Source organism: Centroberyx affinis, unplaced genomic scaffold (genome assembly GCF_046629955.1).
Source record: "Centroberyx affinis isolate AG114_WGS23_722 - 3 ecotype Tasmania unplaced genomic scaffold, CSIRO-AGI_Caff_v1 ptg003521l_1, whole genome shotgun sequence".
Lineage (NCBI taxonomy): Eukaryota > Metazoa > Chordata > Actinopteri > Beryciformes > Berycidae > Centroberyx > Centroberyx affinis.
In genome coordinates, this window is record NW_027281466.1 from 40,001 (window position 1) to 61,758 (window position 21,758).

Consider the following 21,758-nt stretch of genomic DNA (forward strand, 5'->3'; position numbering starts at 1 on the left):
TGTTATACAGTAGAACTAAACTTTGTTACTCCAATTTTGATGATTTTCATGTTTTAACTTCAATTGAAGGATCACATTCTTCTCTTTGGGTTGAGAAAAAGCTTATGAGACCCTTTCAAGACCTACTGGATAAATTAAAAAATGCATGGCCATCAAGCCTAAAGCAAGGCTGTATTTCTTAGTTCCTGTTAAGTTTAAGTTTTGGAGAAACTTCTGATGGCTGAAAAGACAGCAAACATTATTCATATTTCCAAACAATTTCTCTTGCAAAGGGAGCAAGATAACCATTCATCACTGAGAGTTCCTATTCCGTTCAAAAAATCTGGTTGCTTTGTGAAATAGTGAAAGCAACTGGTGAATTTTAGGGTTCATCACTGCGGCTGGTGGATGAAAATGTTTGTTTTCTGCCCTAACTACAATTGTATAACTTTGACTTGCTTTGTTTGCATGGAGGAGCCGGGATAGTCTCAGGCTTACTGACTGTTTGCTCCTTACTGATTTTAGGATTATGGGTAGGAAAATACTTAATGAAATGCTGAAGTTTCATAATAACAAGCAGAAGTTTCATTGTGACGGGTAGAAGTTTCATTGCAACATGTAGAAGTTTCATTGTAACATGTAGAAGTTTCATTGTGACACATAGAAGTTTCATTGTAAGATGTAGAAGTTTCAATGAAACATGTAGAATTTTAATTGTGACAGAAGTTTCATTGTGACACGTAGAAGTGTCATTGTGACACATAGAAGTTTCTTTGTGACATGTACAAGTTTCATTGTGACACAGAAGTTTCATTGTGACACGTAGGAGTTTTATTGTGACACAGAAGTTTCACTGTAACATGTAGAATTTTCCTCACAGTGTGTTGAAGTTTCATTGTGACACGTAGAAGTTTCATTGTGACATGTTGATGTTTCATCGCTACATGTTGAAGTGTGATAATGCCATGTTGAAGCTAAATCTGACCGGTCTGCTTTGTCTTTGTAGAAGAGAGTTGGACAGTTTACGATGGTGCTGGTGTCAACATAGTTGAACAATACAATTTGTTCCATAACTTTTGCAAGGCCAGTTTTAAGTGCTTATAAAAACCAAACCTTTTTACGGCCAATTTTCGGTGCATTTGCACACAAACTCTTGAGGACGCATTACCATGTACTCACAGTCAGACTCAGACACAGACACAGTTCCTTTCCTAATAATGACGCATTTGCTCTCAAAGGATGATTTATTGATTGTCTAGGAGAAACTTTTTACGACCAAAACTTTTGACTGTTTGAATTAGGAGGAAAACCCACCCGGTGGATTGATTGAATCGAGCTCGTGTCTGCAGCGCAGCGATGTAGAAACAGATTCAGACGTGGCTGCGGAGAGAGAGAGAAAGAGAGAGAGAGAGAACGAGGGCTTCAAACCACATTTGATCTAATCACTTTCGGATCAACAACCATTTGTCTGGTCTGTTAAGTGTTGAGATGAGGGTAGACCCCATTCTCACTGCAGCAGGCAAAGTACTGCACTGTCGCTCTCTATCTCACTGTCTCTCTCTCTCTCTCTCTCTCCCTCTCTCTCTCTCTCTCTCTCTCTCTCTCTCTCTCTCTCTCTCTCTCTCTCTGTCTCTCTGTCTGTCTCTCTGCCTCTCTCTCACAGACACTCTTGCACAGGTTTTTAAGTACCTGACTGACTCCAGATGCTTTGTGTTTGGACATGGCCTTATCTGTCAAATAAGAGGTTTTAGCCTGGGACTGTTGTTCCATTCCTCTTTGTCTAAGACCCAGGGCTAAATACTGTTCAAAATCTCCTAAAACACCTTATCTTTGCTTCTTTTATCTTAGCCTGTTGCATAGAAACCAACAGATTATCCCCCAAAACTCCAAGACTCCTCAGACCAGTGAAAGATAGCAAACTTTTTGTTTTCCCCCAAGTGTCAAATATTTTTCCAAAGAATTTCAACTACTATGTCAAAGGAATAAACTGTTTGTTCCTGATCAGGTGGTGGGACCCAAGGATTATTTTATTATAAGGATTAAGGATTATAAGGATTATTATTATTTTTTGCCATAAGCTTTTTAGGGTATGATCGCGTAGATTTGACCTGTGTTTGACCTGCAGGTGGAAAAAGGCTTTGTCAGCTTTCTTAACTCATCCTAACTCAAAATGCAAGCCTGTTTTACTTCAATTTATTCATTTAATCCTCCTCACAATTTAACAGTACAGTCCTTTCAGTACTCATGTGGAGCTGTTGTGTCATTTGAGAAAGGAATGCAGTCTCAGGTTACATGTTGCGGTTTTCTGTGGCCTGTCTGACTCTCTGTTGACATGTGGATTAAAGATTGGGTTAAATACTTCCTATTTCCTGTTGGGTGTCAGCCTGAGGGTATGACACCTCACCTGACTGTCTGGTCTCCACTATGGCACCATCCCAGCAAACATTTTGACATTGAATAGATGTTGATATGACTGCCTGTTGCCTGTTGAAATATACTGTAAATAAAAGGAAAAATTAAAGGGGAGATGATGAAATTGGGACCTAAGTTTCTTTCTGATATCCCTTCAAATCGCTTTCCAAAGCAGTTTTAATATGATTTTTTACCATGCCATGTAATGTTATGAAAATTTTGAGATGAGGCTCAAAAATGGCACCATATACCCAACTCTCATCAGTGAAGGCACACTGCCTGTAAACTGTAGGATGTGGCTTGCGTAGAGTTTCCTTCCATAGAGTGATATCCAACATCTGAAAAAAAGTGACAGCTAATCTTTGATAGCACAAAATGAGAAGAAATTAGGGTACTTTCTGAAGGAGAGTAGGTAACCCAAGTCCTTGCTGGACAAAATTAAACTTTTACAGACTGAATCCTCTAGATTTTAGAGATAGAGGTTTTTTTTCCCCAAAATGGACAATGTTTTGAACTAGAGCTCTTTATCTAACAAATACTAACCCAGAAATCAGTTGTACAGGACAGTGAAAATGTGTCCAAAGTGGTCTTCAAATCTTCCTTTTTTCCCCCTCCTTGACTTTGCCTTATCATCTAAAATCCCCTGTGCTTTCCCACACACACATATCATCCTCCTCCCTCACCCATTTACTGCAGCATGACAATATAATTTCAGGTGGGAGCGATAAGAAAGCTTTCTGCACATTGCTCCTCCTGACCTCTCTGTCTCAGCCACTTACTGAACTGGTGAGGCTGTGAATGTGTGTGTGTGTGTGTGTGTGTGTGTGTGTGTGTGTGTGTGTGTGTGTGTGTTTCTGAGTGCTAGCATGTCTCTGTGAGAGAATAGAGGCCAAGGTTTTCCAAGGTTTTCATCCTTTGTTGATATCGTGTGTGATAAGGCCTCCTCTCTCTGTCTGTCTGTCTGTCTGTCTGTCTGTCTGTCTGTCTGTCTCTCTCTCTCTCTCTCTCTCTCTCTCTCTCTCTCTCTCTCTCTCTCTCTCTCTCTCTCTCTCTCTGCCCACCTGTTCACTTCAGCTAGCTGCAGCCAAGCACTGCTGAGCCTATGTTTAGTGTGGATTCAGGGCCAGATTAAAGGTTTCCTGGGATGCTCCAAGGAGACAGCAGGGAGGTGTGTGTGTGTGTGTGTGTGTGTGTGTGTGGTGGGTGGGTGGAGGAGTGGGGGAAGTTGAGACTGCTCTCATATTGTTTTAGAACCACTGTGCTGGAAGGTTAAGCTCAGTTTGTCTGCTGTGTTTCCGCTCTGTGCCCAGTAACACTTTAAATTGGCCTTCCTCCAGATTATAAGCCTGTATATTAACCTTTGGAAAGATATTGTAATGAAAATCTTAATCAAAGTCTCCCAACAGCATGATGTACAAATACAAGAGTGTAAGGACTCAAAGTGAACAACTGTTTTTCTTCTAACCAAGCAATAATCCACCAAGGACTTAGGCTCCTTTAAAAAGTGTGATAATTTGGGTTCATTTTGTGCTGTCCATCATTCTGTGAGAGTTGCTTGTTTTTCAAATGGGGAATTTCTCACTTGAGAACCAAATGAGGTTCAATTACGCGTGCCCATCTGTCCTCTTGTTCAACAGGAAAACATCAAGACAGATAGACGACATGACCTCGGTGCTCCTAAAAAGCAACGTGGAAATCTCTGAAAGAGTTGATTAATTTGGTCTTGGTGGCTGTTAATAAATAGGCCTTCACCAGATAGGAATTAGTAGTCCCAGCTGTGGCAACCTAAATCAGGCTTCAAAGCCTGGCGATAAAGGAGAGGGATGACTTTGAATGACCTCTCTTGGGAACCTCCATTAATTTTAGTGTTTCTGTGTGTGTGTGTGTGTGTGTGTGTGTGTGATGTACTTGTGCATTTTACAGGCATGTTTGTGCCCACACTCACATATGACGTGTGCATGTGCACCTGGATGTATGCTTGCATGTGTGTTGCATACGTGTGTGTGTGTGTGTGTGTGTGTGTGTGAGTTCATATCTGCCCCTCCCCCACCTCCGTCTGAGCTCTCTCTCTGTCCAATACCAGCGGAGTGGCCCCAGACTAAAGGTCATCTTACCAAAGACAAAAACAGACGAGACGGAGAACAAAGCCCAGGGGGACGGATGGAGGGTCGGGTAAACGGATAAAGATGAAGCAGACGGAAAGCTGAAAGATTGAACTTCCGATATATATTCTTTTTATTAGCGCTCTTTGCCCCAGTCTGGAGGTTTTTTTGAGCTTTTCTCAATTGACTGATAAGAAGTTTTTGTTGAAAATGGATTTTGAACCGTCGCAGACAGAAAACAACATGGGGAGGAGGGAAGGTTTGTCTGGAAGTTCAGCTATGGCTCCGTGTTTTCCACTAAAAGCTGGGACACAGGCAAAATGAATGATGCAACATTTTTGGCACCCAGTAATAAGTGTTAGGACAAGTGTCCCACAGTGGGCATTCTCAGCCAAGGGGTATCCTCCCATTAAAAATGGTCCAAGGCTCATTTGGCCCATTTTCATTCAGCACAAGTTTAGCCCAGGGCTTACTTAAAAAATTAAGAGTTCTACTCCAAAATGGTTTATATTTAGTTACCTACTATCTTTTAAAATGTGCCATTGTTTTGTTGTTGTTTTTTTATTTTTTACTATCAATCATTTTGTCATTTAAATAGTGGATATCTCATTTTGGAAACACCACAATTCTATTGTTAAGCCTGCAAAACTGGAGCTTCTTAAGTAAGGACAAGCCCACTGTTACCATGGGAAACGTCCTACACCAGCAGCTGTATGGCTACATAAAATGTCTGGTGTGTGTGTGTGTGTGTGTGTGTGTTGTAATGATTTACAGCCCCTCCCTAGATAAGAGGTTGTTGATCCACCGGAAGTGAGGTCAGAGGGGCCACAGGAAACACACTCATCTGTTTCCCGTCCAAGTGCTAGTGCCACAGTCTGAGCCGATGCAGCCTCACAGCACCCCCCGCCCCAACACACACACACACACACACACACACACACACACACACACACACACACACAACCAACACACACACACACACACACACACTCCCCCCAGTCTGTTTTGTGTTTCGAAATTTGTTCCATTTTTTCCCTCATGCCGCTTTTAATGCAACATATCCATTTTGCCCTGTCGCGTGTGTGTGTGTGTGTGCGTGTGTGTGTGTGTGTGTCAGTTCAGGTCAGAGTGGCTGTGCTCGCTGTCAAAACACACACACACACACACACACACACACACACATACACACTGACACAAACTATCTGTTTGGCTACAGCCTTTAACCTTGACAGGCTGAGTGCAGACACTTTGTCCTCACCGATGCAGGTTACCAAACTTTTTCCTCTGACTTTATCATTCCAAACAAATTCTCTGACAGTTGCTCAGTGTACTCCGACGCATTTCCAAGCCCAGAGGCAGAATAAACATATTGACTGTCCTTGTCAAAGGGTGAAGGATGGGTAAAGGCTGCTTCAGTAGGCATGAGGCACGCCAACATAAAGAAGTATTGGGCAAGTTACTCGGAAAATGTAGTCAATTACTCTTTACTTATTACTCATTTGAAAAGTAATCACGTTACTTTACTAATTACTCAACAGGAGCCGTAATTAGTTACTTTGGTCATTACATTACTTTCTGTTTCGTTGGCAGTAGAGGCTCCTTGTTTTTCCCTGAGTTTCTCATTGCTGTGTTGCATATTAGATGCTTTGATAAATCCAGCAGCTGAAAGTCTGCGTCTCACTCTTTTGTTTTGCTTTTTTAGGTAATAGCCAACGTAAACCTGCTGCATGTCCTTAAGATACCTATGATGACAAAACCAAACAGGGATTTTGAAAATAAAAAAAACAAAAAGAAAAGGTTGAAGGGGGGTTAAGGTTAAGTAACACAGTAACAGAGCTTTAATAGGATTAATAACTGTTATGTAATTACTGAATTTGAAATTGTAATGCCTTACACGACTCGTTACTGAAAAAAGTAATTACATTACTGTAACGCATTACTGAGTAATGTGTTACCGCCCAACACTGATAAAGAATAATAATAATAAAGAATGTCCTCAATGGTATTATTGGCTTTCATGCAGCAATTACCAATGTTATCATGTGTATTGTCTGAAAGGTTTTCTCCATAGCGGCATAAAACATCTCATACATGAGAATAAAAAACCAAGAGGAAGCAGCAAACAGATCGCTAACGAGCTCCCTGGTTACCAGAAGCGTTGGCATAGCAACCAATTGGGGAATTTACAGCGTGGTTGGATTTGAATGCATCTGATCATTGCTGGGCTGAAATCGCCCATTGTATAAAATCACAACACTGTTTCACAACATTGCATAATGTGCAATTACAACCTGATAGGAACTGTTTTTCATATGCACGTCATGTCATATTAACACAGCTATGTGTAAAAGCACCTGGTCTTCTTCTTTCTTTCCTTTACAAGCTAAAAATAACTTTGCGCTCCAGTTTGAAATAAATTAGAGAGAACTTCAAAACAAAACCGAACCTCAATACACGATTTGTGTAATTTTTGCTGAACTGCGCGCTGACACAGCTCATGAAGGCTGGGGCGGATTCAGGCGGTTTCTCTCCAGCAGTGTGTCGCGGAAGCAGCATGTTAGTGAGGGAATGAGTCTTGGGGCTTGTCAGCTCCTATGAGCAGGCAGACAGGCAGACGAGCAGAGTGGGGCTGACACGTTTACCAGAAAGCTGTTACGGGGAAGCCGGCGTCGGAGGAAAAATTGTTTGTAGACGCACAGCGCAGCCTCCTTCTGCCATCCAGGGGAAAGCATGGAGTGCGGAGGCTCGTGCAGATCGCGAATTAACCGCTTCATGAAAGGATAATCATTTTTACAAACTCCCGAAACCAGTTCCGACAAAATGCGCTGGCCGCTTTGTGGAAGACGCTGCTTTCCTGGCGTGGCATTTGGATTCGACTTGCCGCTTTCAGACTTAACATCACGGTTGATGAATTGAATCAGGATGGGAATCGAACCGTTTTAAGTGGATCTTGAGTCAGTGGTAGCAGGGAAACTACAGAATTGAATGCGCAGTTTTGAAACTCAGAAGAAGTTAGAGGCCTAAGGCAGGTAGATGGGCGACCAGAGATACAGAGGGAACGACAGAAAAATATGAGGTAGGTAGGTACAGGGTTAGCATTCATTACTCCTTAAAACATCTGAAAAAGTCGTAAATTATCTAAATCTAAGGTCTTAAAAAATATTTAAAAAATTTTCATCAGTAAATTGCAGGTTTCTTTGCGCTGCATGTCCACTCTAATACAGAACACAGAACAGGGTTAGTTGTAGAATATGTAAAACATGTTGTTTCCCCATTGTCTCTGCTTCACTAAACACAATTATGTCCAAATGGCCCTTAAAAAAATAATCCTTTTTTTTATACTTGCCGTTTCAGAATTGTCCTTAGCTACTGTATTCAGAAATAGGCTGTTTTTTTCTGCTTTGTTTCTTTATTTTAGTTAAATTAAATTAACTCAAAGTTCAATTCCAGGTAGCATTAAAAAAGATCTTAAAAAGCATGAAATTTGGCTTTCTGAAACCTGCAGATACCGTGTAAGTAGGTAGGTAGGTAAAGATATTTCTGCTGATCAAGCACTGCTCAGTTTAACAGTCCAGAGACACACACACGTGCACACACACACACACACACACACACACACACACTCTACAGCTAGGCCGTCGTCCTACTTGCAGTAGCAACAACAGGGGACATCTGGATTATAATATGGGTGTGTGTGGGTGACGATTGTACACCTTATCATTTCACTGGTCCTCACACTCTCATTACTGATGATGTCACAGCCGCGTGTCATCGAGCCTGACTGTCCAAACAAGCCAGTATGACAGCTATAGAGCTTGTGTCCATACTAATAATGCCCTGATGGGGAAGAAAACCTATTGATTCAACCAACTGGCAATGAAATGTCATGGTTGTTTTACTGCTGGGATTTAGCAAGAGCTGATGGAGGGAGAGAGAGGAGCAAGCACCAGGCCTTGTGTGTGTGTGTGAGTGTGTGGTGTGTGTTTGTCCATACCTGTGACCTCAGCGCCTTTACAACACATGTACGCACACACAGGATAAAAAAAACTTGGTGTGGGTGTGTATTCTAGTGCCAATTAACAGCTGATGCAAACAAAGTTCATGAAATTGGCCCGCCAACAAGAGTGTGAAACGCTTCCCCTCCCCTCTCCTAAGCACACACACACACACACACACACACACACGCAAACGCATACATACTTGTGCGCAAACTCTTCCAAACTTTCTTTACACTTCCACTAATTCCCTAAATTTCCCATCTGGCTCTGTGCTCTGTCCTCTCCCAGCACCCTGCAGTGTGTTACAGTGCACTGGTATGCTCTCACAGTGTGGCTGATTGGTAGCAGTACAAGTGGGTGCGAGGCAAAGTGTGATTAATGCCCGCTGGCTTGAGAAAAAAAAAAGGTGGACTTTTATGCTGCGTTGGCTATAGCTCTGCTTCCTCTGCCATCTGCTCTCTCTCTCTCTCTCTCGCCAGTTTACCCACTCAGATAGATGGAAGGAATTAAGTAAAGGAATAAAACACTGGGTGCCAGTGCCTCTGGCGCTCTGCTGGTGTCAGGGGGGATAAGACAGAGTTTATGCCCAGGAGCAGTGAGGCTTGGTTGGTCACAACTAATCACGGGGGCCCAGGCTCACAGCTCAGGCCTCCAGAGCAAGAGGCGGGTCAATATATATTCTGCTGGGGAGTTTTACAACCAAAGTCCTGGAGCACCAGGCGAACAGGCTAATCCACAGCACAGCCCTCCACCTTGGAGATGACACGCTCTCTCTCCCTCTCTCTCTCTCTGCTCTCTCTTTCTCTCTCTCCCTTCTCTCCATCCACGGCCATCAAGCTCATCTCCCACCAGGCTGAAGGGAGGATGAATAGGTAATCTACTACCGAGGCTGCCCAGGATTACAATGATCATGGGGATCTGGGATGCGCTGTGCCAAGCTTATGAAATTCTCTCAATCCATGTTGGCAGCTGCCGGGGCTTTTTCAGTACGCTAATGTTCTCAATCTGGTTTTGGATGGCCGGGCTCGAGCCCACCAATCCCCTCCTCAGTGTGTGTGTGTGTGTGTGTGTGTGTGCATGAGCATATGTGCGTGCGTGTAAAACAAACAAACGGATAACATGAAAAGGATTTTCGAGGTGAACCCGCTCCATCGGAATCAATAGGAGGCTTAAGCTTGGTTTATGATTCTGAATTTGAAAGCGGGAGATGGCTGCATGAACGCGCCTGTGAAAATACAATCGTTGGCTGTTTTTGTGCATCTCTTTAGAAATGCTCAGCTCTGAAATTCAGCAGCTGTAGCGGTCAGTTTCCGGGCGCGTTCGGTGTCGCGGCCCTTTGGAATTCAAGCGAAAAAATAGAGAAAAAGTTGTTTTATTTGGCTTCCAGTGTGATTCCTGTCTCTCGAAGTGGGCGTGTACACACAAACACACACACACACACACACCAAAGCTGTCCCTATACACACACCCTAAGTGGATCATCTCGAGCCAGTCTTATGGAGCATTGTGTTCCCTGATGCAGAGTGTTCCCCTGCCGTAGACTAAAGCCATAAATCGGATGAATTTAGAGGTGCGGTGCCGGGCCTCTCCTCTCCCTCTGGGCTGAGCAGATAGGGGTTGGGCTGCGTGGAAGTGGGCAAGAACAGAAATACCCCCACCCGAGCCCATTTACAGATTATGTTAATGCCATTTCTGCTTTATTGGACAGACAGTACAGAGCCTCGAGTGACGGGAATGATGGGAGAGGGAGAGGGAGCGTGTGACATGCGGTAAAGGCTCTGAGTCATGTTTGACCCAGCGTTGTTGGGTATACGCAGTGTGTGCCGCCCCTATTTTGGCCGATGGAGTGTCGGTTTTCTGTGGACAAAAAACACACAGCTGGACTCTTGGAGGAAGGGCACAGAAATGTCCAATGGCTTAGCCACGCCAACCGTGACTGTCGTGTAGGATCCAGATTCAGGATCCAGATTCATCCTAGATTCTACTAGAACACTAATTGGATTCCCCCGCAAGTGTTTACATGAGCGTTTACATGCTCCAACGTATGTAATCAGAATAAAAGTTTCTGACATGCACAAAATACAGAATCCAGCAGTCTAACATACAGCTTACGTTTTTAAAAGATGGTCCTGCACCGTGCGCTTGGCATCATTATTTCTTTGCTGCTGTTTTTTCTGATGAAACAGTTTTATAAGGACATACGACTCCAAAAGTGTCAGCAACAAACTTTTTGTTTTGCACCCGCAGTGATTCAGATTCTCCTGGAAAAAAGTAATTGATGAGTATAGATATTCCAACTAAAGAAAGTGAACGGAATGAGTGTTTACATGATTAAATTTTATCCATCAAACTGATGATGAAAAGGTTATACCGCCCCTCTGAATTTGGATTGGGGCAGTTTATTCTGGCTGAGGTGGTTACATGAGGCATTTTTATTCTGATTGGGTTACTATTCTGATTTTTAGTGGAATAAAAGGCTCCATACAAGACAGCTACTGTAGTACTTCAATGCACCATAAAGGTTTGAGCATACTGGCCTTTGACAACATGAATAAATGGACTTGCCCTTGCCGACTCACCATAAAAATTATCTTCTGATTATTTTGCTTTTAGGCATTTTAGGCATCTAGTTTTCTCCATCTCCCTGTCACATAAACAGCATCATAGTTACAGCAAGGCAGTTTTGTGCTTATTAATGCAGTGTTTATCCAATTTAGGGATGCTAATGAGTGTACTGCTTACCAACATTTGTTTTTCACCTGGTTGGCGCGCTGAATGGCAGATGTATTTCCCCATGGACTGCAGAACAGAGAGAGTGTTGCTACAGTAGCCCACGTAATATTTTGCTCTAAGAACATTATTTTTACGACATTTCTGCTTTATTAGTTTACAGTAGAGAGATCTTTGAAAAATTGCATCTTTCTCAGTGATATTACATGCTTGAAGGTGTTTCAGATTTTTAATGGATCCCATGAAGGAAACCCCCCACTGCTTTGCTTTAGTTGTTTTTTTTTTCAACTTAGTCTGGCAATATGCAGTATGATGTGCGTCTGTTCACTTGTGAAATTGTAGACATAGATTTTGCTCCTAAACACCTTCTTCTGTAAATATCCAAATCACAGAAGCTGCAATTAATTGCTTTTGGTGAAAACCTTTCATCATACTCAAACTCAGTAAATCCTGCCATCTATTTGTTTTTCTTTAATAAAATCACTTTAAACAATTTTAAAGTTCTAAAAAAATGTATGACAAGAAAAACTTCTATTCTGTCATATAATTGCAATTAGATTTTTTTGTCAATATCTTTCAGCCCTTATTCTGAGTCTCCGTAAATAAAGTCGTCTTCCGTGCTGCCGCTTGTAGGAACCATACTGCAGATCCAGCATGTCTGCATGTCCGTCACCTTGATCCCTCCCATGATCCATTTCGGCTCCTTACCCTCTGGTCTCTGAGCCTTACGCCTCAGGGCCGACTGCCCGATGGATTCAGTTTGCCATTGTTGTGCCATCTGCATAGATCACACTGGCCGGAATGCCACGGTGCTCATGGGAATGCATAAATTGATGATGGACATGAATATTAGCACATGTTCAGTGGATGTCAGAGGTGACCCTGGATCTGCCGGAGGTGCTGTAGCTGGACTGATTGTCAAAGCTAATGATGGGTATCGGACTGTCAGTTGCTGTTGGTGACACACACACACACACATTCACACTCACAATGCTGGGCTACAGATACTATAATGAGACATGCCATTTCCTGTTAAGGGTTATCTTATTAGGTCTCCATCTCTCTGCCTGTCTGTCTTCCTCTCTCTCTCTCTCTCTCTCTCTCTCTCTCTCTCTCTCTCTCTCTCTATCTCTATAACACTCCACAAGTCTTTTCTCCCTTGCTCTATGTTTTTCTGTTACACTCCATCTCTCTCTCTCTGCCTCTCTCTGTTAATTTATGCCTCTGTCACCCTCGTTCCCACCTTCCATCTTTCTGCCCCTCTCTTTCCCTTTTTCCTCCTCCCTGTGCAGTAGTTAGGAGGGATTGTAATGATCCGTCTTTGGCCAGGGAAAGTAGTGTTGGTCAGGTTTGACTTGGGTACATGTGACACAGATCTGATGTTTTATAATCGGTGTGAACGACAAAAAGCTGCATGGAGTCGCATTTTTTTTTCAAATCTGAACTTGATTGGTATTTGGGGAGACGCCTCAATTCAAAGAAAACACAGAGGCACATATGAGCAGCAGAAACGTGGGTACAAAAATGGATGTGACATCTTTTGTTATTGTTAATCTGTGCATGCGAACAGATATGAAGAGTCATCCAAAAAAATCAGGTATGAGCAGCAATATGGAATTGAGCTTGAAGGCCTGCGGTGTGAACGGAGCAACAAGCAGAGAAATTATTCTGCGACAGGTTGACGCTACATTTAACACGTTTGAATCAGGCAAGAAAATTCTTATTTAAGGTGACCAACCTCTGATGTAAGGTGGGAACTGGTTGATTAGAAATGCTGTAGTAGTCAGAGGGTTGCTGGTTTGATTCGGTACTGCCAGTGCCCAAAACTGCCAAATTTGCCCTGAGCAAGAACTCCAACCCCCCATGTGTATGTGCACCAGTCCGCTCCAAGGACAGGTATTGGAAACAAGCTAAAATAAGCAAAAAATTTGATGCCACACAACATGCAAGTCCTTGAAATATGTCATTGAGGTTGTATCTGTCCTTGTTAAAAACTATACAAGGTGACAGAAATCCTCCTGTCCCAGAGGCAGGAGGGAGGAGAGGACTTTTTTCTCCACCCCACTCTCCATTGTAAATCAGCCTGTGTGTGGCTGAAAGCAGTTAATCTGTCGAAAGATGAGATATGACAGGATTTGAAATGCTCTATCACAGATTATGAATGGATTAGTATGTCTTACACATGCAGTAGTGGATATTAGAGGAAGAAACATGATGGATATCAATCTACTGTAGCATGGAGCTCTCTCGCTGTCTGCGCTCCGTGTCACAGCACGGCGCTCTAATGAAGCTCTTCTGATGCTCTGAATGGCTTTATAGGTATACACACTCACACTCACACACACACTCACACACACACACACACACACACACACACACACAAAGAGAGTGTGGAATTACCAGGGCTGTTTTCTGTGCAGTGACGACTGTAGCTTCTCTGAATGACCTCACCTCTTCTCCAGCTGGGACACGCATCACAAGACACTGTGTGTGTGTGTGTGTGTGTGTGTGTGCGCTTCATCGGTTGTTGTAGATAGCAAAGAATTAATTGCATCTAATTACATCAGATGAGCTTGACTGAATAATGACCTGCTGCATGCATGTTCATGCATACATGCATGTGACGTATGTGTGTGTCTGTGTGTGTGTGTGTCTATATGTTTTGCAGGCACGTGTATGGAAATCATCTGATCGCAGAGCTTAAATATTTCAACAGTGCGTTCTTCAGCTCACTCATTAGAGCAGTTTGTTGCTGCTGAGGTGAATGCTGAATGTGAAGAGCGTGGCGTGACCAGCGACCGGTTTACAATTCAATTTAAAACAGAGCATGAATGTTACATGAACAGCCACCTTATTCTTTTATCCAGCAGTGCTAAACAGCTAGTTGTGGGAAAAAGCTGGCCGTGGCTACAGCTGTTGCTATGAGACTGTTGAAAACCTGTTTGAAGCGTGATGCTCTTTTGCTGAAAGATAAAGCATTTAGAAGCTCAATCGCTCGGTGCTCTGAGCGCTAAAACCAAGATAACCTCTCGGCACTGGAAGACACAGGGGTCCGGTACAAACTGGACTGCAAACAAGGGGCTCTTTGATGAGGTATCTCAAGAATGTGAAATGGGTAGAAAATAAAGCCACTACACCTGAAACAGTGTGGGGTTAGACTGAGCTTTCTGCAGAAATCCACATACTTCATGTCAAAATGAAGTATGTGGAAGTCAAAATAGCCGGTGATGCGTTTCAAAACAGAGCCTGCAATGCTGCGTCCTTTACATCAGAAATATGGAGGAAAAAGAAACCAGCGCTGTCAAAGAGAGGATCTTTGTGGTCCCAATCCCTGTCTTTTATTCACTGGTAGCTAATCAGTAATATCACATGAACTGGGGACAGAACAGAACACCTGATTCCACTTATCCACAGGCTACTGTTGATCATTTAGGGAGAAGAAAAACCTTCATTCCACAAAGAAATGAACAAAGGAATGCTTTGATATGGGCCAATTGTATCAACATTTGTTACATAAACTAAATTTTTCATTTTAAAATGTGTTGATTCAGATATTTTATTCTAGTTGTGTATGGCGATATGATGAGGTGGCGTTTTGTTATGTGTTTTTATCTCAAACCTTGTCTGCAAACCAAATTTCCCCTTAGAGGACAGTAGGATTTGAACCGAATCAATATTCATGCATTTTTCATGGTTCTTGAAATACCACAGGCCTTCCACTGTAGATGAGATTCAAGAAAAAAAAAATGAACCCAATCACCAGAGACTGGAATCATGCAGTTCAACAAAGATCTATCTTTAGATTGATAGAAAAAAGGGAGTAGAAATATCACACACACACACACACACACAGAGTCAGTGTAAGACCTTATGTAAAAACAGATAAATCCTGTTGACAATGATGTAGTCCCGCTAATCTTGAGTTGATGCCAGGATGTATGTGTGTATGTATGCATGTGTGGGTGCATACCTTCACGTGTGTGTGGATGTTTCTGCTCATCCTCAAATGTTTGCGTGTGTGTGTGTGTGTGTGTGTCAACATAGGCCTTCGCCGCTGCATTCAGATTTTCTGTCAAGCGTGGGCTGCGCTGTATGTCATCTCGCAGAAACACTGACACGTTCTGCGCGGCTTTGATCGACTCTCTAGTGGGTCTATTAGAACAGCTTAGCTAGCCTTAGTTAAAACACTGACAGAAACTCAGGGCAACTTGCTATCTGCCCAGCCCGCTGTCAATATATTTCTATCATCATCCCCCGGCTTGCGTTGCTGTCAGCCTGTAACAGGCTCCTTTAGATGCAAAGTTACAGGCTTTGAGATAATGCTGGTGGGAATAACTGGGAGAGAGTAAACATGCCGCTGAGTCTGTCTGTCTGTGCACTGGTCTCCGCTCTTTATTCTCTCCTTTCCTGCCCTCTCCTCTCATCTTAATGATGTCACGACAACCACAGGCTCACCCATTTGGTCTGAGATATGCTAGTTCATTAGGGTGACTGACAGCTCTCTCTGTGTGTGTGTGAGAGAGAGAGAAAGAGAGAGAGAGTGAGAGAGAGACTGAGTGGGTGCAATGGTCAGAGTCTGTGTTATGCAGTAAAAGTAATGGATCAACTAGTGCTTCTAGTTCTATTTATTCCAAACAAATTGCTGCTGCTGATGCCGGAAATGTAGAACACATCACAGGATTTTTCCTGGGAAAGACCTACCAGACACCGGTTGTTTTGAATCACTATTAACTTATATCAATCGGTGACAGATGCTGGCAAAGTGCATATTTTTTTATATGAAAATGTCACAAATTAATACTTCAAAGTCTATTACCGATACTGTCTATTACTGAAAAAAGTGGTATCAATGCATCTTTTAAAAGTCAGCTTTAAGGATGGGATCACATCTACAGTACAGTTTGTTCTCTTTGGTCTGAACCAGAGTGGAAAAGTTTACTTTGTTGTTGGGGTTTTTTTTGTATTTGGTTCGTTTAGGTTCACGCTGCCCAATAATGAGCAAACCAGGGCTTGTAAACCAAAGTCACATGGACTCACAAGTAGCTGGATTACTGGATAGAGGTTTGGTTACCTGTCATCCCGCCAGGTTAGAGATATTGGCAGCCGGGGAGCGGGGGAGTCAAAACTAATCCAGTTCCAGCCGCTGTAATTTTAGCTAAGCATGATGGACTTGTCTGCGCTCTTTGCTGTAATTTACCTTCTCCGGTGTTCACACCAGTTAAGAACACATGAAGAAATAGCTGAGTATGAGCATCAAGTTGAGACTGCGGTCATTTTGTTATGCTAGGCTTTCCAAAGCTTTCCAAGAGCAACCTCTGGCTATCAGATGTCAACATCCGTCTCCTTATACCCATAAAACCTTGTGTTTTGGAGTCGTTTCCTCTAGACTAAGTTCTCTCTCTTAACAAACCGCACTGCAGTTCTCTCTTGCATTTTCAGGCGTCTCAGTGCCGTTATTCGATGCCGTCTGAGTTCAAATGGCATTGTTCTCACCTACCAAAACAAATTAAACTAAAGGAGTAAATGCTCCAGAGTTCGAATAAATTGTTCCAAACATTCTTTGGTGTGATTACCAAAGGCTGCAGGATGAGAGAGGGAGATGGGCAGAAGAAGAGAAGGGTTACATGAGAAAAGGTAATAAAGGCAAGGGGGCAGAGAGCATCTATAATCAGAAGGGGAGGAACAATAGGAGGAGGCGAAAAGGAGTTAAAGAGGGAGAGGAAGGCGCTCGCCAGCTCCTTGGCAGAAATACGCCTCTGTAACAGGCTGATAATGTTCTCCTCTGTCAGCTTAGTGTCAACACCCTCTCACCACTCCTCTTTCTCTATCTCTCGCTCCTCATCTCTCTTTCACTCGAATCCCCTGTCTCCCCATTGTCATCTGTCTCAACGCACATCTCTCCCTCCACCTCCTCCTCCTCTATCCCTTTGTGTTCGATAGCTAGTATCACAAATTGTGCTCGGGCTGGACAGATGTGTGGGTGTCTAAATATTGTGAACATACTTCATAAAGGAACCCCCCTTCTGCTAATGACTTTACATAAGAGGGTAAATCTGTGAGTAGGCAGCGACACAGTGGAATGGAGAAGAGAAGAGAGGAGTAGAAGAGTATTAAATAGAGAGGCGAGTGCAGGAGGGTAGAGAGGAGGAGAGCGGAGAAGATTTAGAGAGGCAGAGAGAAGAGAGAAAAATCCAAATATTATGCACACTGTAGAAACAAACCACCTGAACTAATGACTTTACATAAGATGGTAAATCTGCGAGTGGGCAGTGACACAACAGTGGAGTAGTTTGGAGAGGAGAGGGGAAGGTTTAGAAGAAAAGAGCTGCTCTTAAAGGAGAGGAGAGGAGGCCTTTTGGAAGAGCAGGATTTCTGAGAGGAGAGGGGAGGAGAAGGCCTGGAAAAGGAGACGAGAAGGTCTTGAAGAAGAGGAGGAGCAGTTCTGAAAGGAAGAGGACAGGGAAGGAGGCGAGAAGAGTCGCTCTGAGAGGAAATAAAATGAGCCGACAGGAGAAGAGGAGGAGAAGGTTTGGGAGAGAAGAAGAGTGCTTCCGAGAGGAGAGCAGAGGAGAAGGATTGGAAGAGGAGAGAAAAAGAGAGGATGAGGGGGGAGGAGAGGAGAGGAAAGGAGGCGTTCTGGAAGAGAAGAGTCGCTTTGAGAGGAAATAAAATGAGCCGTCAGGAGAAGAGGAGGAGAAGGTTTGGGAGAGAAGAAGAAGAAGAGTAGAGCTGCAACGATTGATCGATTAATCGATTAGTTGTCAACTATTAAATTAATCGCCAACTATTTTGATAATCGATTAATCCGTTTGAGTAATTTTTTAAGAAAAATAAGTCAAAATTCGGAATATCTTTGGGTTGTGGACAAAACAAGACATTTGAGGACGTCATCTTGGGCTTTGGGAAACACTGATCGACATTTTTCACCATTTTCTGACATTTTATAGACCAAACAACTAATCGATTAATCGAGAAAATAATCGACAGATTAATCGACAATGAAAATAATCGTTAGTTGCAGTCCTAAAGAAGAGTGCTTCCGAGAGGAGAGCAAAGGAGAAGGATTGGAAGAGGAGAGAAAAAGAGAGGATGAGGGGGGAGGAGAGGAGAGGAAAAGAGGCATTCTGGAAGAGGAGCAGAGTCGCTTTGAGAGGAGAGGAAAGGAAAGGAGGCATTTTTGGAGAGGAGAGAACTGAGAGATCTGAGAGAAGAGGAGAGGACAGGAGATGGAGGAGGAGAAGAGTATTTCTTAGAGGAGAGGAGAAGGCTTAGAAGAGGAGAGGAAAACATAAGAGAGGAGAGAGGAGATGCTGCCAGGTGTTTCTGGTAAGTAGCAGCCATAGCAGCTTACACAGGCTTCAGTTTGGAGAGCCTCTGAATAACACACACACACACAGAGAAACCTGGCTCTAGTCTCTCTGTGAAGCATGTGCTCTGCTCATGACGAGTCTCTGTGCCTTAATCTACCCAGGCCTAGTGTGTATTGGCACCACACACTGCCACAATTATGTGTGTGTGCACGTGTGTGTGTATCTTAGATGATTTTGTGTGTGTATGTGTGCATGCAACTGTGTGTGATTTCATGTGTGCGCTACAGAAGAGAGAGAGGGGTGTGTGTATGTATTCTTGGTTGACTGTTTACAGTACATAAAGAGCATCTTGGCTTGGATCAAGCTTTTCTCTGCCAAACATCTTCTCTGAAGTATGCAGAAAGCCAGGAGTTGACGTACACCTCCAGGATTTACAGCAGGAACACTGAGCGTTTTCTTCACTTTGGACGACTTAGTAATGTAGTAAAGCAACAGCCGTTCCCTCAGATTCATTCAAGCATTTGTGGGCGGGACAAGAAAACTGCCACTACTGCTACAGAAAATGAGAGGGAAAGAAAGAAGAGAAAAAATACAAAAATATATATATATAATTCAACCCAATTTCCTTCACAAACAAATAGGCTCCAGTGCATTTCAAATTGCACCAGAACAAAAACAGGGACAGATGTCGAAGCAAAACCAAAAAATACCACCAACCACTACTGCTAAGAAAAATCCACCCGGGATACTCTTACAGTCAGTGATTTCCTACATTTCCTACAACATGTAGGTGGACAGAGCAACAGACCAGTTGCTCTGACCAGTCGAGAAAAAGTGAGAGTCACGCCCGTCTTACTCAAAACACAACATGTCTTGTGAAAAAAGTCTAGAAGAAGTCTTTCTACTACTCTTAAGGTTGAAGTACAGTGGAGGAAACTACAGATTTGGCGCCCAGCAGATCTAACAGCAGCCCGCCATTTCCAAAAATTGTCCATTAGCTGCCTGCTGTTCATATATTTCCAGCAAAGACCGAGATTAGCATTTACACTGGACTAAAAGCTAGTAATATTTCTATCTCTGCAAGTCGGGAGTTGCAGTGTCCAAACTTTTCTCAAGTGTGACATACAAGACACAACCAAGTCTTCGCTACGATCTTTTAATTGTTCATGTCTTTCTGCATGGAATTGGGCAGTTGTTTCCTTGGGTTTTGAGGTCAGTGCGATGACACACAGAAGAGGAGAGCAGGAAACACGTCTTCCTCTCTTATCATTGGTCGCTGTGTCTCGCGGCTGCAGATGACACGCAGGGACGAGGACAAAGACAAGGACGAGCCTAATCTGTTTTCAATACCGAGATCAGTTTATGGGGAAAGAGGGAAAGACACTGTACTCCAGGCTAGGACTGCCTTGTGCAGCGGTGTGTGTGTGTGTGTGTGTGTGTGTGTGCGTTTGTGTGTGTGTGCCTTGCTGGAGGATGCCCAAATATGGTTTGAGCAGCTTTTGTTTAGGAGTGAAATATTGCCTCCCTGATTCCATCAGCAGCACAACAAGGTCATTCATTTCCCTCTTTTCCTTTGTGCGTGTGTGTGTGTGTGTGTGTGTGTGTGTGTGTGTGTGTGTGTGGGGGTGGGTGGGTAGGTGGCATACACGTGGCTTGTGACCTTGTTTACCTGTTACTGGTTAATTACTCTCTGGTGGGCGTTTCGCATGCATACGTGTGTGTGTGTGTGTGTGTGTGTGTGTGTGTGTGTGTGTGTGTGTGTGTGTGTGTGTGTGTGTGTGTGTGTGTGTGTGTGTGTGTGTGTGTGTGTGTGTGTGTGTGTGTGTGTGTGTGTGTGTGCCATAGCGATGTTTCTATGGTTTATGCGCAGAACCAATAGAGAACCTATGGCCACACAACCTGCAGTGCAGTGTGTTCAGTTGGTAAAGCTAAGGGTTGTGATGCTGGAGACTTGGGTTCAAGTCCTGAGTCACGTAATTTCAGTTTGTTAATTGCATTTCCCACTTTTCCCTTCTCTTCGTTACTGCCAGGCCAAACGTCCTCTAAACAATTACGTTCCACGCAAGAGATTATGAATGGCAAATCGAGGTTCACATTACGAAGACAAGAAGGTAATTATAGCAAGCACTGATCATGGTGGCAAAATTTTACTGCCGTCCAAACTTCCATTGTTTACTTATTTGGCAGATTCGGCCATTTAGCAAGAGCCAAGCTGGTCGCAGTTTATCACAGAGTACGTGCTTGTTATAACAAAAACTCCAATCTGCTTTGTTTCGAGGCTCTAAATGCTATGTTTAGACCTGTATTCTTTTTTATTAAACCTTTATTTAACCAGGTGAGTCCCATTGAGATTACAAGATCTCTTTTTCGAGGGAGCCCTGGCCAAGATAGCAGCAATACAAAGTTTCAAACAACATACAAGCAAACATTAAAAGCATGTAAAACAAAACATACACACATGCAACTCGCAGAATCATATGCCTAAAAGACTAAAAGATTCTGAATTATGACGGGACAAAAATGCACTAAAATGCCATCCATTTACAATAAAAAAAAACAAAAAACCCTCAAGAACAAATGTGAACATACGCGGATGTTAGATGGTTGAATAAATTCCAGATATTTCCTTTCCCACCTCTCCCAGAGAGAGCTGCCACCGCTGCCCTGCCTCTGTGCTGTTGTTGTCCGGAGAGAGGAGTAAACACAGACCATCAGAGAGCAGAGATGATCTAATTAATTAATCTCTTTTTGTTTCTCTGTCTCTCTCTCTCTCTCTCTCACTCTCTCTCCCTCGTTCAGTTTCTCGCTCTCGCTCTCTCTCAGGGAGAAATGGAGCATAACTATATTTAGGGCTGTTTGTAAGACTAGAGGAGTCACCTGACGGACACTAGCCGCAGGGAACTGATTACCATGCGCATACACACACTCACACACACACACATACTAAACCCACAGAATAAATGGGCTCTTGAATAGACTGCAGTGGGAGTGGAGAGACATCTGGCCAGATAAATTAATGGCCAGTGTAATTATTCTGTGATAAATGATGCCTAGTTATTGCCTGTTATCTCTAGTTAGGCCTGTTTTCTGTGAACTGTTCACCTACCACACACTTGTGTGTGGTAGGTGAATACACACTGCAGTCACCTTTAGGGATGTTTTAATGGTGCCTTTCAAAGTGGATATTGAGCTGATGCAAGGCTAAAATAGGATAGCATAACTGGAGA

At 43.1% G+C, this 21,758-nt stretch overlaps 1 protein-coding gene across 3 annotated transcripts in view; it reads left to right on the forward strand.

The window, feature by feature from the left end:
* plekha5 (pleckstrin homology domain containing, family A member 5) overlaps window positions 1–21,758 on the forward strand; it is a 164,259-nt gene that overhangs the window by 12,114 nt on the left and 130,387 nt on the right. The window contains exon 4 of one of the 3 annotated variants that reach the window (XM_071539808.1): window positions 4,475–4,558. The exons of the other annotated variants lie outside the window; for them this stretch is intronic. Coding sequence (XP_071395909.1) covers window positions 4,475–4,493 — 19 coding nt within the window. The 3' untranslated portion in view covers window positions 4,494–4,558. Of the gene's footprint in view, window positions 1–4,474; window positions 4,559–21,758 lie in introns of those variants that run through there. 3 annotated transcript variants of the gene reach the window in all.